This window comes from Chelonoidis abingdonii, chromosome 8 (genome assembly GCF_003597395.2).
Source record: "Chelonoidis abingdonii isolate Lonesome George chromosome 8, CheloAbing_2.0, whole genome shotgun sequence".
Taxonomy (NCBI): domain Eukaryota; kingdom Metazoa; phylum Chordata; order Testudines; family Testudinidae; genus Chelonoidis; species Chelonoidis abingdonii.
The window spans coordinates 86,108,904-86,125,757 of NC_133776.1; the positions used below are offsets into that span (position 1 = coordinate 86,108,904).

General features: G+C 44.3%; 1 protein-coding gene across 3 annotated transcripts in view; it reads right to left on the minus strand.

The window, feature by feature from the left end:
* Positions 1 to 13,753, minus strand: part of ATRX (ATRX chromatin remodeler) — a 157,098-nt gene extending 143,345 nt beyond the window's left edge. For 2 of the 3 annotated variants that reach the window (XM_075068803.1, XM_075068806.1), the window contains exons 1-3: positions 8,544 to 8,630; positions 4,174 to 4,392; positions 2,821 to 2,963 (exon numbers count right to left, since the gene is read on the minus strand). In XM_075068803.1, the coding sequence (XP_074924904.1) occupies positions 2,821 to 2,870 (50 nt within the window). In that variant the 5' untranslated portion in view covers positions 2,871 to 2,963; positions 4,174 to 4,392; positions 8,544 to 8,630. Of the gene's footprint in view, positions 1 to 2,820; positions 2,964 to 4,173; positions 4,393 to 8,543; positions 8,631 to 13,624 lie in introns of those variants that run through there. The other variant, XM_075068804.1, reaches the window with a different exon arrangement.
* Between the last annotated feature and the right edge of the window lie 3,101 nt (positions 13,754 to 16,854).

Genomic DNA, 16,854 nt, shown 5'->3' on the forward strand with positions numbered 1-16,854 from the left:
TCTATAACTTCCATTTCACATAATAGAGACACAAAGTGGATGAGGTAGTATCTTTGACCTGAAAAAGTGCACTGTGTAGCTCAAAATCTTGTCTCTTTCACCAACAAAAGTTGGTCTAATAAAAGATATTACCTCACCCACCTCACATCTTTCATATCCTGCAATTTCCACACAATTAAAATTCTGGGGAGCTGGATGGCTAAAGTGAATGGTAACACGAGTGATTCTCTTCACTTCAAAAATCACTGCTGCGTATAGCCTACGTCAATAGTGACCAATGTCGGTTCAGTATTAAGTATTTACAATATTTAAATATGTTTACTTCCAAAAATGTCAGTTAAGTGGTATATTACAACGTGATGGATTTTGCATCTGTGAATTCATATTTCATCTACAGCTGGGATTCTGATAAGATTGAATGACTAAAAGAAATATAAACTATTACTTTAAGGGGCTGAAAATTAACTGATTTCAAAGTTAACACCTTTTGTTAAGACAAGCACACAAGAGATAGAGGAGATGCAAATGAGGGCTGAAAAATCTATTATGGCAGGAACGCACCTTACAATAAATATATGAAAAAGAAAGGCAAAGTAAATAAAATAAACCCCCTCGAATCGGTTTAAACAAGACCAGTGGACGTTAGAATGCATGACTTTAAAATATACAATTGTTATTTCGTAAAAGCAATAATGACCCCATCAGAAAGAACATTTATGTAAATAACTCTGAAGTGTGCCTGGTATGACAAGCTAGCCATTGCCAGAGTGAAAGGGGAGAGAGTGGAAGAGTGGGAGAAAGGAAAAGTGAGAGAGACCCTGGGGTTATGTCTCCAAAATGTTCCCTGATCTAACAGCAGACAAAAATTGAAAGTATTCTTATTTCATTCTAAGTAAAACTACAGTGAGGCTAACTAGTTAAGGTTTTCAGTTTGAGACTGGACTGTATGCATACAGTTATTGATTTTAAAATGTTGTTTTCTCTCTAGTCTTTATGAATCTTGTTTTATGAGAACATTTCTGAAACGACTGTCTGAAAGTACTTTCACATAGATAACCCTGAAGAGATGCTACACCCAGAAGAAAAGATGTCTAGAGCCTTACCCCAATTCAGAGGTCCCCATCAAAAGGGGAGAGACTACAGAGTACTCTCCCACAAAATGTGTCAAGGCTGTGGTCTGACAGTTATACACATGAAAAATGACTTAAGAACATGAAACAGAAACTGAAAGGGCTGAAGTAGACAATGTATACAATTAAATATTTTACTCATTTACTGATAACCAGTCATAGCAGAAGTGAATAAATCTACCTTGCACTAAGTACTTAACACACCATATAGTATACAAACAGTAGTCCAAAATACATTGTAAAAAAATCAAAACCATCCTATAACAAAAAATATGTTTTTACTACTATATAAAACAATTTAGGTTATGTCCTTTGTGGTAGTTAATCAATGTTCAAAACTCTTAACAGTTTTCAACTGGGGCAACAGTTGTGTTAGCTCAAAATATTGGGCTAAAACTGAACATTTTTGGAAATGATTTCAAATGTATATGCTAATTAAGCAGTTTCAAGTCAGTCATTGCTTACATCTGTGACTCAATTACCAGGACAATTTAAATTAAGTTTAGTGTGGTAGCAACCTGAAAATTCAAACCATGGATGTCTTCAAAAATAGCAGACTATCAAAGTACTGATTTCTTTAAAGAGACGGCGCAGGCATCATGTCCCATATACTGTATTATATCCTGAGGCGTTATTCTTAGATTTCATTAACTTATTACTTGATTGTTATCTTATTTTAGTAAGAATTGACTTTATAATCACAGGGGTCTAAATCAAAGGATACCCAGCAAACGTTAGGACACCTGGGGACATGAATGAAATGCCCTTGGAGTATAATGAGTAAGGAAAGCATCCATCACGAAAGACTCTCTAGAGACACTAACTGTTCATAAGAGGGAAATGGAAAACAGGTGAACAAAAGTTCACTAAGAGAATCTGTACTCTATTGGAGGAAGATTAAACAATTTAGTTTTATTCAGACGGTATCCAAACTAACTGACAAGAGCATGGGATTTCCTGAAGGTTGCACTGTTGCACTAAGAGGGTGAACATTTTTCTTTTCAAATAACCAAGCTGAGAAGTTGATAACTAGGAAAACTACTTAGGACAAGCTTGAGAATAGAAAAAATAGGTACTGGAAAAAAGTGTAGGAATGTTAAGCATAAAGAGAGCTTTGATGGGTAAATATACCATACGGCAGTGTGTTTCTCAATTTGGGAGTTGTGACCCTCACAAGGGTTGCTGGAGAGATTTAGGAGGGCCACAAGCAGGGCCGGTGTTAGGGGGTAGGAATCAGAGCAACTGCCTGGGGCCCCCACGCCACAGGAGATGCTGCAAAGCTAGTTTACATGTTTTAGCCCCATGCTGGACTGAAGTCCTGAGCTGTGAGAAGCTGAAGTCCAAAGCTTAATGTGTGGGGGCGAAGGGGGACAACTTTTTTTTTTTTAAATGTCCAAAGGAGGTTGCCAGCACAAAAAGGTTAAGAAACACTGCTATATGGTAATGCTAGATCCCCCCCCCCCCCCCCCCAAAAGCATAATCAAAGTAAAAGTCTAGCATAAAAAACCAAACAAGAACAGACAGGCAATAGTCATTTTCATGTAAAACAGTTTTAGATATACAGAAGTAAGGATTACATCCAATGGCAGATAAATACTTCACTGCTTTAATACAAAAATTGCTTTTATTATTTTCTGTTTTTTCCTCTAAAACTGTTTGCAACAAACGCTCTGTGATGCTGCATCATTACCTCATTTTGAATGAAGGCCTCCCTAGGACGTTGCCAAATATCTTTGTCATGGACTAGCGACAGCCAAATAGGTCCGGCAAAGGGTCCCAGGTTACTGTTTCCTCACATTAAACTCTAAAGGTTGGTCTGTATTTCATTTATGCCTGAAACAAGGACACACCAGTTCTTAAGATATCAATTGTCTTGGTTTGCTCTATTTTCTCCCCAGTTTACTGCACAATTTTCATTCCTGCTCAGCTTTCTTGGTAGCCCTATGTTTCTGTTAAATGTGCAACTGCTGATAGTAAACAAGCAACAAAAACTGTTTAGGCAGAGGCACCTTTGGTCCACATAATATTTATTTCACAGTCTTATCCAGGCTCAAGTCTCTTCACTTCACCTTGAGTTTGGATAATATACATTGACCACCACAATTCCTCCCTTCCCCGCCCCTATCCCCGGCCCCAATTTATTTTAGTCTTTAATACAGTACACATTTGCACTGAGCTTAATTTCATCCTGAAACCATATATACTTCTGCCTCTGAAGAGCTTCATTTTTCAATCAGTGCTTCAAAAATTAGCATTTCAGTGTAAAACAAAAAAAAAAAATAATGATAACAAAGGCAACTCGGATACTATTTTGAAGACTTCTTCCTATACAGATTTCTGAAGACGTTTCCCAAACAAGATTAAGTTTATTCTATCACATTCTTTGTGAAGACTGTTACTGTTAAATTCATTTAGTTACATGTCTGAACTGATCTTGCTCTCCTGTCCGCATCTGGGGCTCCAGAACTGCCTGGTTCCACAAAGATGGCAACCAATTCATAATCGACAAAATAAATATATGACCTCTTTCTCTCAGCTGCGCATTCCTAAGTTTTAGTTATCATTTCACTAATACATATAGGACTAAGGTTTCTTTTCAGAGTACAAAAATCCACATTTGAGGACTTGTAATTCTTCTCAATATTCAGCCTGTTAAAAGGAAAGGGGGAAGCTAAATGGACATAAAAACTGAAACTCTGGATGTAGACAGTTATGTTCTTATACTTAGTGGGCTTTTATCCATCTGAATTGCCTTGGTGGTGATGTGCAATTCTTTCATACATACCCTCAGCTACAACCATTCTTCCTGACTTCTACTTTCTCATCACCTCTTTCAAGTAGAGAAGCACTTCTTTCTTGTTAAACTGGGTGCAGACTATACTATATACACTCACAATTCTATCTGATGAATGAACCTGCTTTGCTTTGAATGAATGATATTTCAGATAAAATGGAATTGGGGCGATACAATTCTACTTCACTTTCAATAGAAAGGCAGTTTTGATCGGAAAAAAAATCACCACTGAAAAGAAACCTGACTTACGGAAATAAGGGATGAAGGTGAGATTAAAACTTCCATGGCTTCTGCAACTAAAGATGGCTGGTGATTCCTTCAGAAGACAGACAATTCTCTAGCAGAAACTCCATAGACAAGTTAGTTGTGGGTCTTGGCCCAAGAGCGGTCCATCAGTTTTTTGCAATGACCCAGTCAGCATCAACACCACCAAGGGTAAAGACAATAGCGGTAAACTTCTTTCCACAACTATGAGACAGTAGAAAAACAGTCTAATAATTAAGTCATAAGATCTCTTCAAGTACTTTATGAGTACTTGATCGTCTGATAGCCTCCTAAATTCCCTCAAAGAAGATAAAAATGACTGTGATGGGATCCCCCGGGTGCAGCCAGGGACTGAGAGACCGCTGTGTCCCCTGAACTCTCCTCAACCTGGGCTGTTTCTCATAATGCCTTGCTAGTGACCAGCAGCAAACCCCTCCAGGCGCTGTGATCACTCAGCACAACCACATGTGGAGCCCCACAGCCAGCTAGATTGCATGAATGCTCCCAGAGCCACTCATGAATTACACAGAGAAAAGCACCAGAGCCAAATCCCCCCAGCTCCCAGCACCGTACTTCAGGAATACACCATCTTGCACTGCTCATCTTGAGCAGTGCAAATTTATTAATTGGTTCACCACTTCATCAATGGAAAGTGGATCTACACCAGCCTTTGCAAAACCTGAGCAGATTTGCCACACACTTCATACAAACTCACTGATAAAGATAAACAGTAAAACAAATGTATTGACTGCAAGAGACAGATTTTAAGTGATATTAAGTGATAGGCAAAAAGTCAGAGTTAGTTACCAAAAGAAAAGAAAATGTAAGCATGCAGTCTAAACTCTCAACCTTATTAGTCTGGGCAACATCTAGATTAAGCAGTTTTTCTCACCCCACAGTTCATAATACATTTGCACATAGTACATTTACACAGATTTCACCCTTGAAATCTGTGCCAGTCCCCTAAGTTGGAGTCTTCAGTTTTGTGAGTGTCCTTGTTGCTTACAGTGTAGATGGGTGAAGGAGAAAGGCCAAGCATGAGCCCCCCGTGTTCGGTTTTATACCCTCAGTCCACGTGCTTGGAAAACACAAGTCCAGCCACGTCTAGGTGGGCATTGCTGAGTCTCCAGACAAGGTTGAGCAAATCCCCTGATGTGGCCTCATGCAGATGAGTCATTGCATTCTAGGTCCCTTGCTGGACAATGGCTGGTAATGGGTTGTTTGACACCCCACTCTCCTGTTGGCTACTTTCCTTTCTATTGCCTCTGAGGAGAGTGCCCAACTTACAGCATGTTTTAGTGACAGCCATACAACACAATTCTCATAACTTCATATGCATTAATGATATACGTATATGGATAGAGAAATGACTTCCAGCAGATCATAACCTTTCCCCTGATACTCACAGGGCGTGCTTTATATGCAAAATCACAATCACATAAATGAGAAATATGGGAGTTACAGGGCACTCCCCCAAGGTACAGAATGTTACCGCCAGGTTTTCTTTGCACTTCAGAAGCACAAATTTTCTAAAGAATGTTTGTACCCTGTCTGTGCAGGCAGAATCATTCATATTTTGCCCTGAAATAAGTGTTCAGTGGGTTCAGGGTATCAAAGATGTCAAAAAGATAGGCTAAATATGCCACCTATATGAATTATTTAGTGTCAGCAAGGGTAGTGCAGGAGGTTGTGTTCGTCCCTGCCTGTCCATCTGGGATGGAGGCCACATTCCCTTGCTGTAGGTGTCAAGTTCGGGGGAATTAGCACTGGCAGCCTGAGCTTCCAGCAGAACAGAACACCAAACAGTTAAGTAGCCATGTCTTGTAGTCAGGGCAAAGCAGCAAAGGAGTCTAGGGACCCTGCCTCTAGGCAGGGAGGAGTACCAAATAGTTAGGTGTTCAGCTCTCTGGTTGGGCAGACAGCAAACAGTCTGATGTCCTAGCTCCGGCAGACAGCAGACCAATGTGGGCATCTTGGCCTGAGATAGGGTGGCTGCCACCCCAGAGGTGGAGTGGTATGGGGACCTGAGACCACACAACTCAATCGGGTCCCAGCCCAGGGCTGGGCGGAGTGTTCTGTCACTGGTCAGTGGGGATCTGCTCAAAACATGTTGACCTAGTTTCAGGTCACAATACAGCCAGATCGTCATCTGGTTCCCCTGGGCTACTTCCTACACTTCCATTGTGCGGTACTCAGGTCTCAGGGTCATCATCAGTCTTCCCGGAGTAGACAGCTAATAGCAGCCCTAACAGCTCCTCAGCATCCTCAGCACCTGGCAGCTCCTCTAGGGCTTTGGTGTTGTAGTGGTGTCCATCAGGCTCCATCTCTAGCAGCAAGTGGGAGATGTCCTTTTCCTCTGATGACTCTGGCCCAACTGAGCTTGAGGGCCTACCCATTATACTTCTGGTCCCTGTCCTGCCCTTTTATTTCCAGTGGGGCAGGCGCGGATGCCCTGGCTCTGCCCACCAGGGGCTAGGTGAGGAAGTTTCCTTGTCCATCTGGGAGGGAGGCCACGCCCCCTCACTACAGGGAGATTGTTGATTATTATGGAAAATCTCCACTTTTGCTTGTAATTAAAAGAATCAAGTTAACACTTCACTTGTCACTACATCTCTTTGCCATGTGTGAGACAGGAGAAAACAGTCTCACAACTCTTCAGTATGAAAGTATTGTTGGTAGTTACATAGCAATGCAAAAGTTCTGAATTCATCTATGACCTGACACAGACATTCAGGCATTTTCTTATCATCAACAGTTTAGTAGTTTATGAAACAGTGCGGCAGGGATGTATTTGGTGTGATGTTCTGGATCAGTAGACTAGTATACTACCCTTATCTGTCACCACTTTGGCACTATGCATCCAGATTATCATACACAGCTCCTACTAAATGTGGAAATCTAAATACATTTTGAAATATCTTGAATGGCATTCTACTGTTGCGCTTTACAGAAGATCAAGTCTCCAACAAAACCATCAGAAACCTACCTTACAAAAATCAAACCACCCCTCAGATCAGGCAGTATCTTAGGGCTTGTCTACACCACGCAGCTTGTAGCAGCAAGGCTGTCTTGACACAGCCTTGTCACTAAAAGTCAGCATGTGCAAATGCTCTTTGTCAGCACTTTGTCAGTATTTTGTTGCACTTTTGCCCACAAAATACTTCCAGCCCCACGGGCGATGTTAGCTTTGTCAGCAGGAGACAAAGCTGCATTCACACTGCACTATGATAAAAACTTTTGTCTTCGCGGTGGGGGGGGGGGGGGGGGGGGGGGGGCGGAGTGGAGGGAGAGTGGAGAGAGGCTTTAAGTACCCTTTGCAGTGTAGATATACCCCTCAGAGAGATATCTTCAGACTTCTGACTCATCCAGATGAATTGCCAGCTAGAGACTTTTCGAAAGTTATGAAAGCAGTTTCTCTCATATCTTCACCCATTTCACAAACATGAGAAACCACGTTATTGGTAGGTGTTTCTAACCCTAACAAAATTCTGAAACAAGCATATACACCAGGGGTTTCAAACATGCGGCCCAAAGGGTTCTTTCATGCAGCCCGCCAAGCTGCCAGTGCTCCCCCACCCGTGCCCCCCCTGCCCCTCTGCCTACCCCGTGGCAGTACGAGCTCCGCACAGTGGCTGGAACTATGGCGGGGCTCGTACTGCCACAGGGCGGGGGGGGAGGGAGGGAAGTAGAGGGCTCTGTGCTCTCGCTTCCAGGCATCGCCCTCTGCAGCTCCCATTGGCCGGGAACAGGGAAACGCAGCAAATGGGAGCTTTATGGGGAGGTACCTGGAGGACCAGCAAGAGCAAGAGCCTGCCCTGGCCACAATGTGCAGCGCTGCCACCCCAGAGCCACTCTAGGTAAGCGGCGCCAGGCCGGAGCTTGCACCCCTCCTGCACCCCAACCCCGTCTGGAGCCCCCTTCTACATCCCACACACCCCTCCTACACCCCAACCCCCTGCCCTGAGCCCCTTGCCACACCCCTCACCCCTCCTGCACCCCACACCTCATCTCCCTGCCCTGAGCCCCGTTGCACTCTGCAACCCTCCTGCACCTCAACTCCCTGCCCTGAGCCCCTGCCACACCCTGCTCCCCTCCTGTACCCCCTGGGGGAAGGGAGAGGGCAGAGTTGGGGTGAGGACTTTGGGGAAGGGGTTGGAATGGGGGCAGGGAAGAGACAGGGCGGGGCGGGGCCTCATGGAAGGGGTGGAGTAGGGGCAGAGCCAGGGGCAGCAAGGGGTGGGTGTCAGTGATGTGGCTCTTGGGCCAAAGCACTAGTCCTCATGTGGCCCTTGTGGTCATCTGAGTTTGAGATCCCTGATATACACCATATAAAAAACTGTGATTTGCAGACATACCAAATAAGTTGCCTGAAGGGCACTGGTGTTGACACTGCTAGTCTGAGTAATCAAGCCTTGTTGATTTTTCAAGGCTTCAAGCTCACTCTGGAAAAAAAAAAAAAGTCTTAGTTTTATCTTTCAGTGACAGCTGTCTGGTCTCTAAATGTTACAAGAACTTTGAAGGCACCATATACTCTGCAGTTAGAATTTCAGAGCACACTACATACCATGGTTTCAAATCAGTGTAAAACAATACATCATGTTTGCCATTATATTTCTGTATTTTTTTTTCTTTCTGAGCCATCATTGGAACAACTTGCCACTGCCCTATTCACAAACCAGTTCATCTTTCTGTATCACCCATCAGCCAGAACTGAGGTCCAATGACATGAAATATGGTCATGTGAGGCTCAGCAGTACACTAAGGCCTTCATGATTACTGCAGATATATCCAATATTCCAACTCAGTGACATGTTTTGTCATGGTCTTTGTGCATTTGCACCTGCACTTTGCCTCATACAAAATACACTTTTAACAAAGAATGTTTTTCCTAAGATAAATCCAGGCACAGATAGATACAGGTTTCATGCTGTTTCTTCCATAGAGAGTAACACACATTTACTCTGCACTAGTCTACAGTGAAAATATGCTCCTCTCCTTGTTTGGGGTGCTACTGTTTCTACCCTTTTTCTTCCTTTTTTACCCTTCCTTCTCTGTTTCTCTCCTGCTGCCTTGTCTTTTTGTATCTCCTCTACTTTTTCCCCTGTCTTTCCTTTCCTGCAGCAACTCCTATTCCCTGTACCCCTCCTGTGAGCTTCACTCCCATCCATTTCCATCTGTTAAAATAATCAGCAGTGCAAGAGCTACTGTTCACATTAAAATGTTTTTGTTGCCATTCTATTGAGATTAATAGGGGATATGGGAGTTCATTGTTCTAAGCCATTGTTTTAGGTTGTTTGCAAATTTGGGAAGGCATTATTACATCTCTTTACTGCTGTTTTTCACATTTGGAAGGTTTTCTTCAAAACCGGGAGGGCCATAAACTTTTTTTTTTTTTTAAATGAAAGCTGGTATTTTGCACAATCTGAATATCACATAGGCTACATAAATATGTCAATTGGGCTGGATCTGGCCCATATGTTTGATGCCAATCCTAAACTCTAAACAGCAAGAAAATAAGCAGTTTAGTCATTTTATGCCCAGCTCTGATCCACTTATTAACTCCCCCTCTCAGCCTGAACTACCTGCTTTTCATACTCCATAGCCCAAATATATTTCATCTTGAACAACCTGCAGCCTTTGTTCTACGTGTAAGTAGGGTTGTGTATGAGGCATGAAGTTGTAGGACACCATAGGAAGTAAGCAGAGAATGTGATTAAAATGTTGGGCTTAAGCTGACCTGAATCGGGGAAGCGGTGGAGAGGAGAGCAGCAGTATGAGGGTAGCCCTTGATGTACTGTCTTGGCACAGAAACTGTGCCACTGTACTAATGCCCTGGCACAGAAACTGTGCCACGGGTGACTCTCCCTTTCAGGGGTGGCTCTAGGTATTTCGCTGCCCCAAGCATGGTAGGCAGGTTGCCTTCGGCGGCTTGCCTGCAGGAGGTCCCCGGTCCCGCAGATTCGGCGGCATGCCTGCGGGCGATCCGCCGAAGCCTCGGGACCAATGGACTCTCCGCAGGCATGCCACCGAAGGCAACCTGCCTGCCACCCTCGCGGCGATCAGTAGAACGCTCCCCGTTGCTTGCTGCCCCAGGCACGCGCTTGGCGTGCTGGTGCCTGGAGCCGCCCCGCTCCCTTTAATCATTCCTGCTTAACGCCATTCTCTCCCATAAGCCCCGTTCTCTCTCCCTGACTCCTGCATCTCTGCTCACTGCTTGGTATCAACCCACAGTCCACTCCAGTGTCTAATGGTGTCCAACAAGCTTTTCTGGTTCATCTTTTCTGGTACAGAGCACAGCTGGCAAGTCAGGGATAGAACTGATTGGAAATCTAGAAAAAATGAAATTTTATTGAAAACAGACTTTTTTGGGGTCATGCTTTTGTAACCCAGATTGCTAGTGTTTAAAATGAAAGTAACTGAGCAGTTCTGCTGCTAGTCTTGGGGAGGCACTAAGGTTATGACAAATAAGGAGAATAACTAACTAGATGTTTAATGTCAAACATGCAGAAGTGGCCTACGTCCAAGATATTACCAGAACAGATGTGAAGTTTGAGTGGACTATGTGGAACTCAAAGAAATATGAAGACAGAGAAAACTGTGAAAGGGAGTTATTTTAAAATGTTTCTTCTGCAGTTAGAAAAGACTTCGTACAACACCTTTGTAGAAAATTCACCTGTCTTCTGCTGAGTAAAGAGACTTTTTTCAATGCAGCCTTAATGATGCTACAGATGAATAATGCATAGTTCAATAGAACTAACAACTTTGCTTTAGCTTTTAAGTTAATACATTAAAGATTTGTCTTGTACAGAGCATATGTTGAGAGATTTGCCCTAAAATCTTGGTGGGAAACCTGATCTCATTTTTCTTTCTTAGGGTAAGGCATCCATTTACTCTGAATGAGTGATGCTGCAGCATGACATGATGCATGTTGTGTATAATGCAGCAATAATTTAATTTGAAAGAAGCCAGCAGTAGATATTTTCTATTCCATAAACTATCTTTAGTATTGTTTGACTTTCTGTAAATATTTTGTAAATATTTCTAGGTACATTCCAAAGTTGTCAATTTTTCACCCCATACTACCAGCACAGAAAAATTCCGTGACTAATTTCTTCCTTTAAGAAAATAACTTCAAATTTGTTACATCCTCCCATATCAATTCTCACACACCCACCCACCCAAACCAGTGTGTTACCATTACTCATGAAGGATCCTTTAAGACAGTGATTCTCAACCAGTCTTCCAGGGCTCCCTGGGAGGCCGCAAGAAAGCCTCAGGGGGTCTGCCAAGCAGGGCCAGCATCAAACTCACTGGGGCCCAAGGCACAAAGCTGAAGCCCCACCGGATGGGTCTGAAGCCCAGTGCCCTGAACCCTGAACAATGTAGCTACATAGGGGGCCCCCTGTGGCATGGGGCCCCAGGCAACTGCTCTGTTTGCTACCCCCTAATGCTGGCCCTGGCTTTTATATACAGAAAAACAGTTGTTGTGGCACAGGTGGACTGTGGAGCTTTTACAGCATGTTGAGGGGGCCTCAGAAAGAAAAAGAGTTAGAACCCCTGCTTTAAGAGATAATTTGTTCCAGCAACTACACTGCTTCTGTTTTATATTCTCATACTGAACATTTCAAACCAGTGTTTCCCAAACTTTGGAGATCATGACCCAAAGGCTCATGGAGGGTGTCTGGGGAGGGAGGTCTGAGGAGATTGCGCCTTCTGTAAAATAATAAATAAATTAATTTAAAATAAAAAAATGTATATACAACGCAGACCCTGTGATGGTGTATCTGTTTAAGGTCACCCTATTTTACGTTAGGAACAGCTTGTTTGTTGTAGTTTCTGCTCCTGGATTTGGTCAACCTACTTTATGTTAACTGTGTTAATAATTTTGTTTACACTGCTAGAGGCCTTCAGGCACAGCTAACTAAGAAATTAAAAGGCTTTCAGGGCAGGGAACATATAAGGAGAGAAAATTACCATTCCTATCGGTACTGGCAGAAACCCTACTGGGAGTTTATGGTAAATTACAAACAACTACCCAAACAAGGGAAAGCAAAGGAAAAAATCAGCTCCTCCTTTTGTCTTGACTGAAAAATAATACAAACAAATAGAAATGTAATCAAACCCAAACTTCACTAAGAGGATGCTCTAATGTTAATATGCTACCAACTGCAAAGATGTCAAAAAGAGTTTAGTGCTACAGAGCAAAAAAAATCCATGTAAACAACTATGACTACTTAAGAATCTTTACTGAGAATCATAATACAAGTTCAGGTGATGCTACTTTTCCTTCAATTTTTGTTTTGATTTTGTGGACAAGGTTAGTCAACAATCATGAAGGTTAACTGACAATCATTTGTTTATGATTCATATCAGGTCTTCAGCATTCAGAGTGCTGTGCAGTTGATGGACCATGCTCCTTGGTCACCTTCCCCTGAAATGTCTGTATGCTGGAAGGCACACAAAACTAATTATGTATTAATGGTAAAACATAGCACCTGTTTGTCAGCACTGAAGCTGATTTGTGGCCTGGCATAACATAATTTACTGTATGCAGCAAGGAAGGAATTAAACTCAGTAGACAAGAGCAGGTCCTAGAAAGCAAAGAACTGCAAGAAGCCTCCCCTGCTGAGAGGGAAGAGAAAACGTTTCCAGTCTGCAAGCTAGAGAAAAGTCTGTCTAGAATGATGCTTGGGGTGAACACCTTGTGTGAAGATCAGCTTTCCCGCGGTGGCAGACACTGATCTGATGTAAAAATAGATCTTTTACTGTGGAGGGGCAGTAAAGGAGAAGGGACTTTCACTGTGGGATAAACACGTTGGGGAAGGAGGGGAGACGAGGCAGGACCACTATGGTACCAAGACATTCGCTGACGCAAAAACCCCTATCCAGGGCTGGGGGTCAGGAGAGGGCACCGCCCCTCCACCTGCTCTGCCAAGGCAGGTCTCGCTCCGGCTCTCTCCGGGCAAGACAGAGAATGGAAACGAAGCATCAACGTCCCCAACCTTGAGAACGCAGGCTTCGAAGCGGGGCCCCCTCCGCCCCGCGGTGAGACTGGCAGAGGGACCAGGCCGTGCGCCTGCCCCGGCCGAGCCAGGGGCTCAGCACTGCCCCCAAGCCCACCGGCGAGGGGAATATAAGCGCCCACGGGCGCCTCTTTCCCTCAGCCCGGCCGGGTTAAGTCCCGCGCACGCAGGCAGCAACCAGACCGCACTCAACCTCCGTCCCGCCGGTCCCCTCCCCCTGCCCGGCCTCTCGCCCGCGATCCCTTACTCAGCCCCGCGGCCTTCCCTGACGATGTCTTCCCCAGCCTCCTGCGGTACCAGCCCGCAGCGGGGAGCGGCGCTGCCGCCTCTACTCCACGGGTGGGAGGAAAGTGATTACAGTATCCCCAGCCGCCTCTCCTCAGACCCTGGCGGGATGGTGTTTCGGGCCGTACCTCATGGGCTCCGCGGTCATGTCGCCGCTGCTCGGTATCCCCGGCCAGGCCGGAACCGAGCTCAGGCGCTGAACGGACACAAAGCCGCTAGTGCCACCATCGCCAGCGCCGCCGCCATCTTGTCGGAGGGAAGATGAGGGAGACGACCGGCCGCCTGCCGCCTTCCTCCCTCGCCGTATCCCATTGGCTACCTGCCACCCCCATCGATTTTCTAATTGGCCCGCTCCGACTGGGCCTGTTGCTAAGGTCGTTTACGTCATCTTTCCAGCTGTGATTGGCCGTATAATGGTTACGTCATCCTGAGTGCTTGGCGTCAGACAGGGAATGGCATGACGTTACCCATGGAAAGGAAAAGAATGCTTGTTCACTTTGTCCTCTCCGCGGCTACTTTGGTAAGCTGTCTCATTCGCCCAGGGAGCTGTAGCTACAGGCACTTAGCAAGGCAACATTGTGTCTGTCTCTAGCTATTTTTTGTATGTGATCATCATCATGATACTTAAACATAGTGTCATTCATGACTGAAGTAGAGAATGGCCTTAGCTACAGTGATGGGCTTTTTGAATGTGTCAAACATCAATATAGAAAACGTCTGTGCACTGCAGCATTTACAGATTTAAAAATTAAAACTCAAAATAAAAAAAATGGATTGACACTTCAAGTCATTACATCACTCTGCTTCTATGTTATGTCCATTTCCTCATTAGGCCGTGAGATGACCATTTACATACCTGATTCACTTTACTATTGTACAATCAATGCAACTACTCACCGTTGTAAATTTAAATGAGTAAACAAATGGACAATCAGGACCTTAGACAGTAATCTATTCAGGTCAGTGACTATCTCTTACACTTTGTATACTACTCAGCCCTGTGGCTCTTCAGCTCAGTTTAAGTGTCTAGGCATAATTGTAATATTAATAATTTCTTGGGAACACAAAATATTTTGGGGACTCATTAACATGCCACAAGTTAGGTTCACAAGAATTCCCAAATTAAATCAGTTTGAATTAATGGACTATAGAAATATGGCATCTGCAAGGGAAATCCAAATGCCAGTTGAGATGGTAATGAGCTTGAGATGCCACTTGAGATGGTAACACTGGAGATGGTAATTAGCTGTCCTCAGTGTTAACTGTGGGCATCGTTCCTGTCAATTGAGAAATCAGTGACAAAGAGCAAAATCACGGAAATAACATGAGTCAATAATATATTTACTTCGATTTCTTTGATGGCCTATCCCAGTAGTTATAAGTATATAAGTATGTTTATAACATTTTAAATATTCAAAGGTCATAAACAGAATCCAGCAAATACCCATTAAGCTGTATACAAAAGCACCCTTCCTAAAATACTTGCCCAGCATCATTAAGTAACTTCAGCTAAGGACCTTGCACTCCTTTTGGACAGTAAACAGCAGATGCAAGAGAAGACCAACGTAGTGGCAGTCACGTCATCACAGGTTGGCCTCAACATTCACAAGGACAAGACCAAGATCCTTAGGATTAACTCCATCAGCAACGACCCAGTCACACTGAATGGAAGCCCCCTGGAAGAAGTGCAGTCCCTCACCTACTTAGGAAGCATCATCAACCAGCAGGGTGGCACAGATGCAGACATCAAAGTAAGGATTGGTAAGGCAAGAGGAGCCTTCTTACAGCTCAAGAACATCTGGAGCTCCAGAGAGCTGTCTTTGGCAATAAAAATTTGACTGTTCAACTCCAATGTGAAATCAGTCCTACTGTATAGAGCTGAAGCCTGGAGGACAACCAAAACAACCATCAGGAAGATCCAGACCTTCATTAATAGCTGCCTCAGAAGGATTCTCCAGATCTGCTGGCCAGACACCATCAGTAACATCCACTTCTTGGAGAGGACCGTCAACTCCCAGCAGAGGAAGAAATCAGGAGAAGGTGGGGTTGGATAGGACATACACTACGCAAGCAGCCAACTAACATCACCAGACAGGCACTGTGGTGGAACCCCCAAAGCAAGCGGAAAAGAGGCCGTCCAAGAAACACCTGGCGACACGACCTTCAGGCTGATAGCAAAAAAATGGGCTATACCTGGAACCAGCTAGAGTGAATGGCCCAGGATAGAGGACTCTGGAGATCTGTGGTTGGCGGCCCATACCCCGATTGGGGTGACGGGCATGAGTGTGAGTGAGTGAGAGCTAAGGATAACACTTAAAACAGACAGTCAGCTGCAGCTTTGTAAGTTTTGATTTGCTGCCAGCCTCGCATCCTTTGATGAGAGCAACAGACTTGTTGCTCTGAACTGGTATCTGGGACAGAGTGAAGGACTCAATCCTGTACCTATTGGAAGTCAATGATGCAGGATCAGGCCTTAAAAGAACAGATGATTTTTCTAAAGCTGAATAAAAAATGGTGAGAAACAAGGGGCATAAACCTGTGAGAAACAAGTAATAGCCAGGTGTGACAGGATCCCCAGGGTGCAGCCTGGGACTGTGGGACAGCTGTGCTCCCTGAACTGTCTCCTGCCTGGGCTGTCTCTCACAATGCCTTGCTAGTGATCAGCAGCAAATCCCTCCAGGTACTGTTATCACTCAGCACAACCATATGTGGAGCCCCAGAGCCACTCATTAATCACACAGAAAGGTACCAACCAGATCCCCCCAGCTCCTAGCACTATACCTCAGGAACAGACCATCTTGCACTGCTGAAGATGAGTAGTGCAAATTTATTAATTGGTTCACCACTTCATCCATGGAAAGTGTACATATACCAGCCTTTGCAAAACCTGAGCAGATTTGCCACACACTTCATACAAACTCACTGGTAAAGATAGACAGTAAAAAGTGTATTGACTGCAAGAGAGAGATTTTAAGTGATAAGCAAAAAGTCAGCATGAGTTATCAAAATAAAATAAAAGCATGCAGTCTAAACTCTCAACCTTATTACACTGGGCAACATCTAGATTAAGCGGTTTTTCTCACCCCACTGGATATTGCAATCCTTAATGTGCAGATTTGTCCCTTAAATCTGTGCCAGTCCCCTCAGTTGGAGTCTTCAGAGTGTCCTCGTTGCTTGCAGCATACGTGGGTGAAGGAGAAAGGCCAAGCATGAGCCCCGTGTTTGATTTTATACCCTCAGTCCATGTGCTTGGAAAACATAAGTCCAGGCATGTCTGGGTGGGCATTGCTGTCTCCAGACAAGGTTAAGCAATTTCCCTGGTGTGGCCTCATGCAGGTAGAGGCATATCTTCACTAGC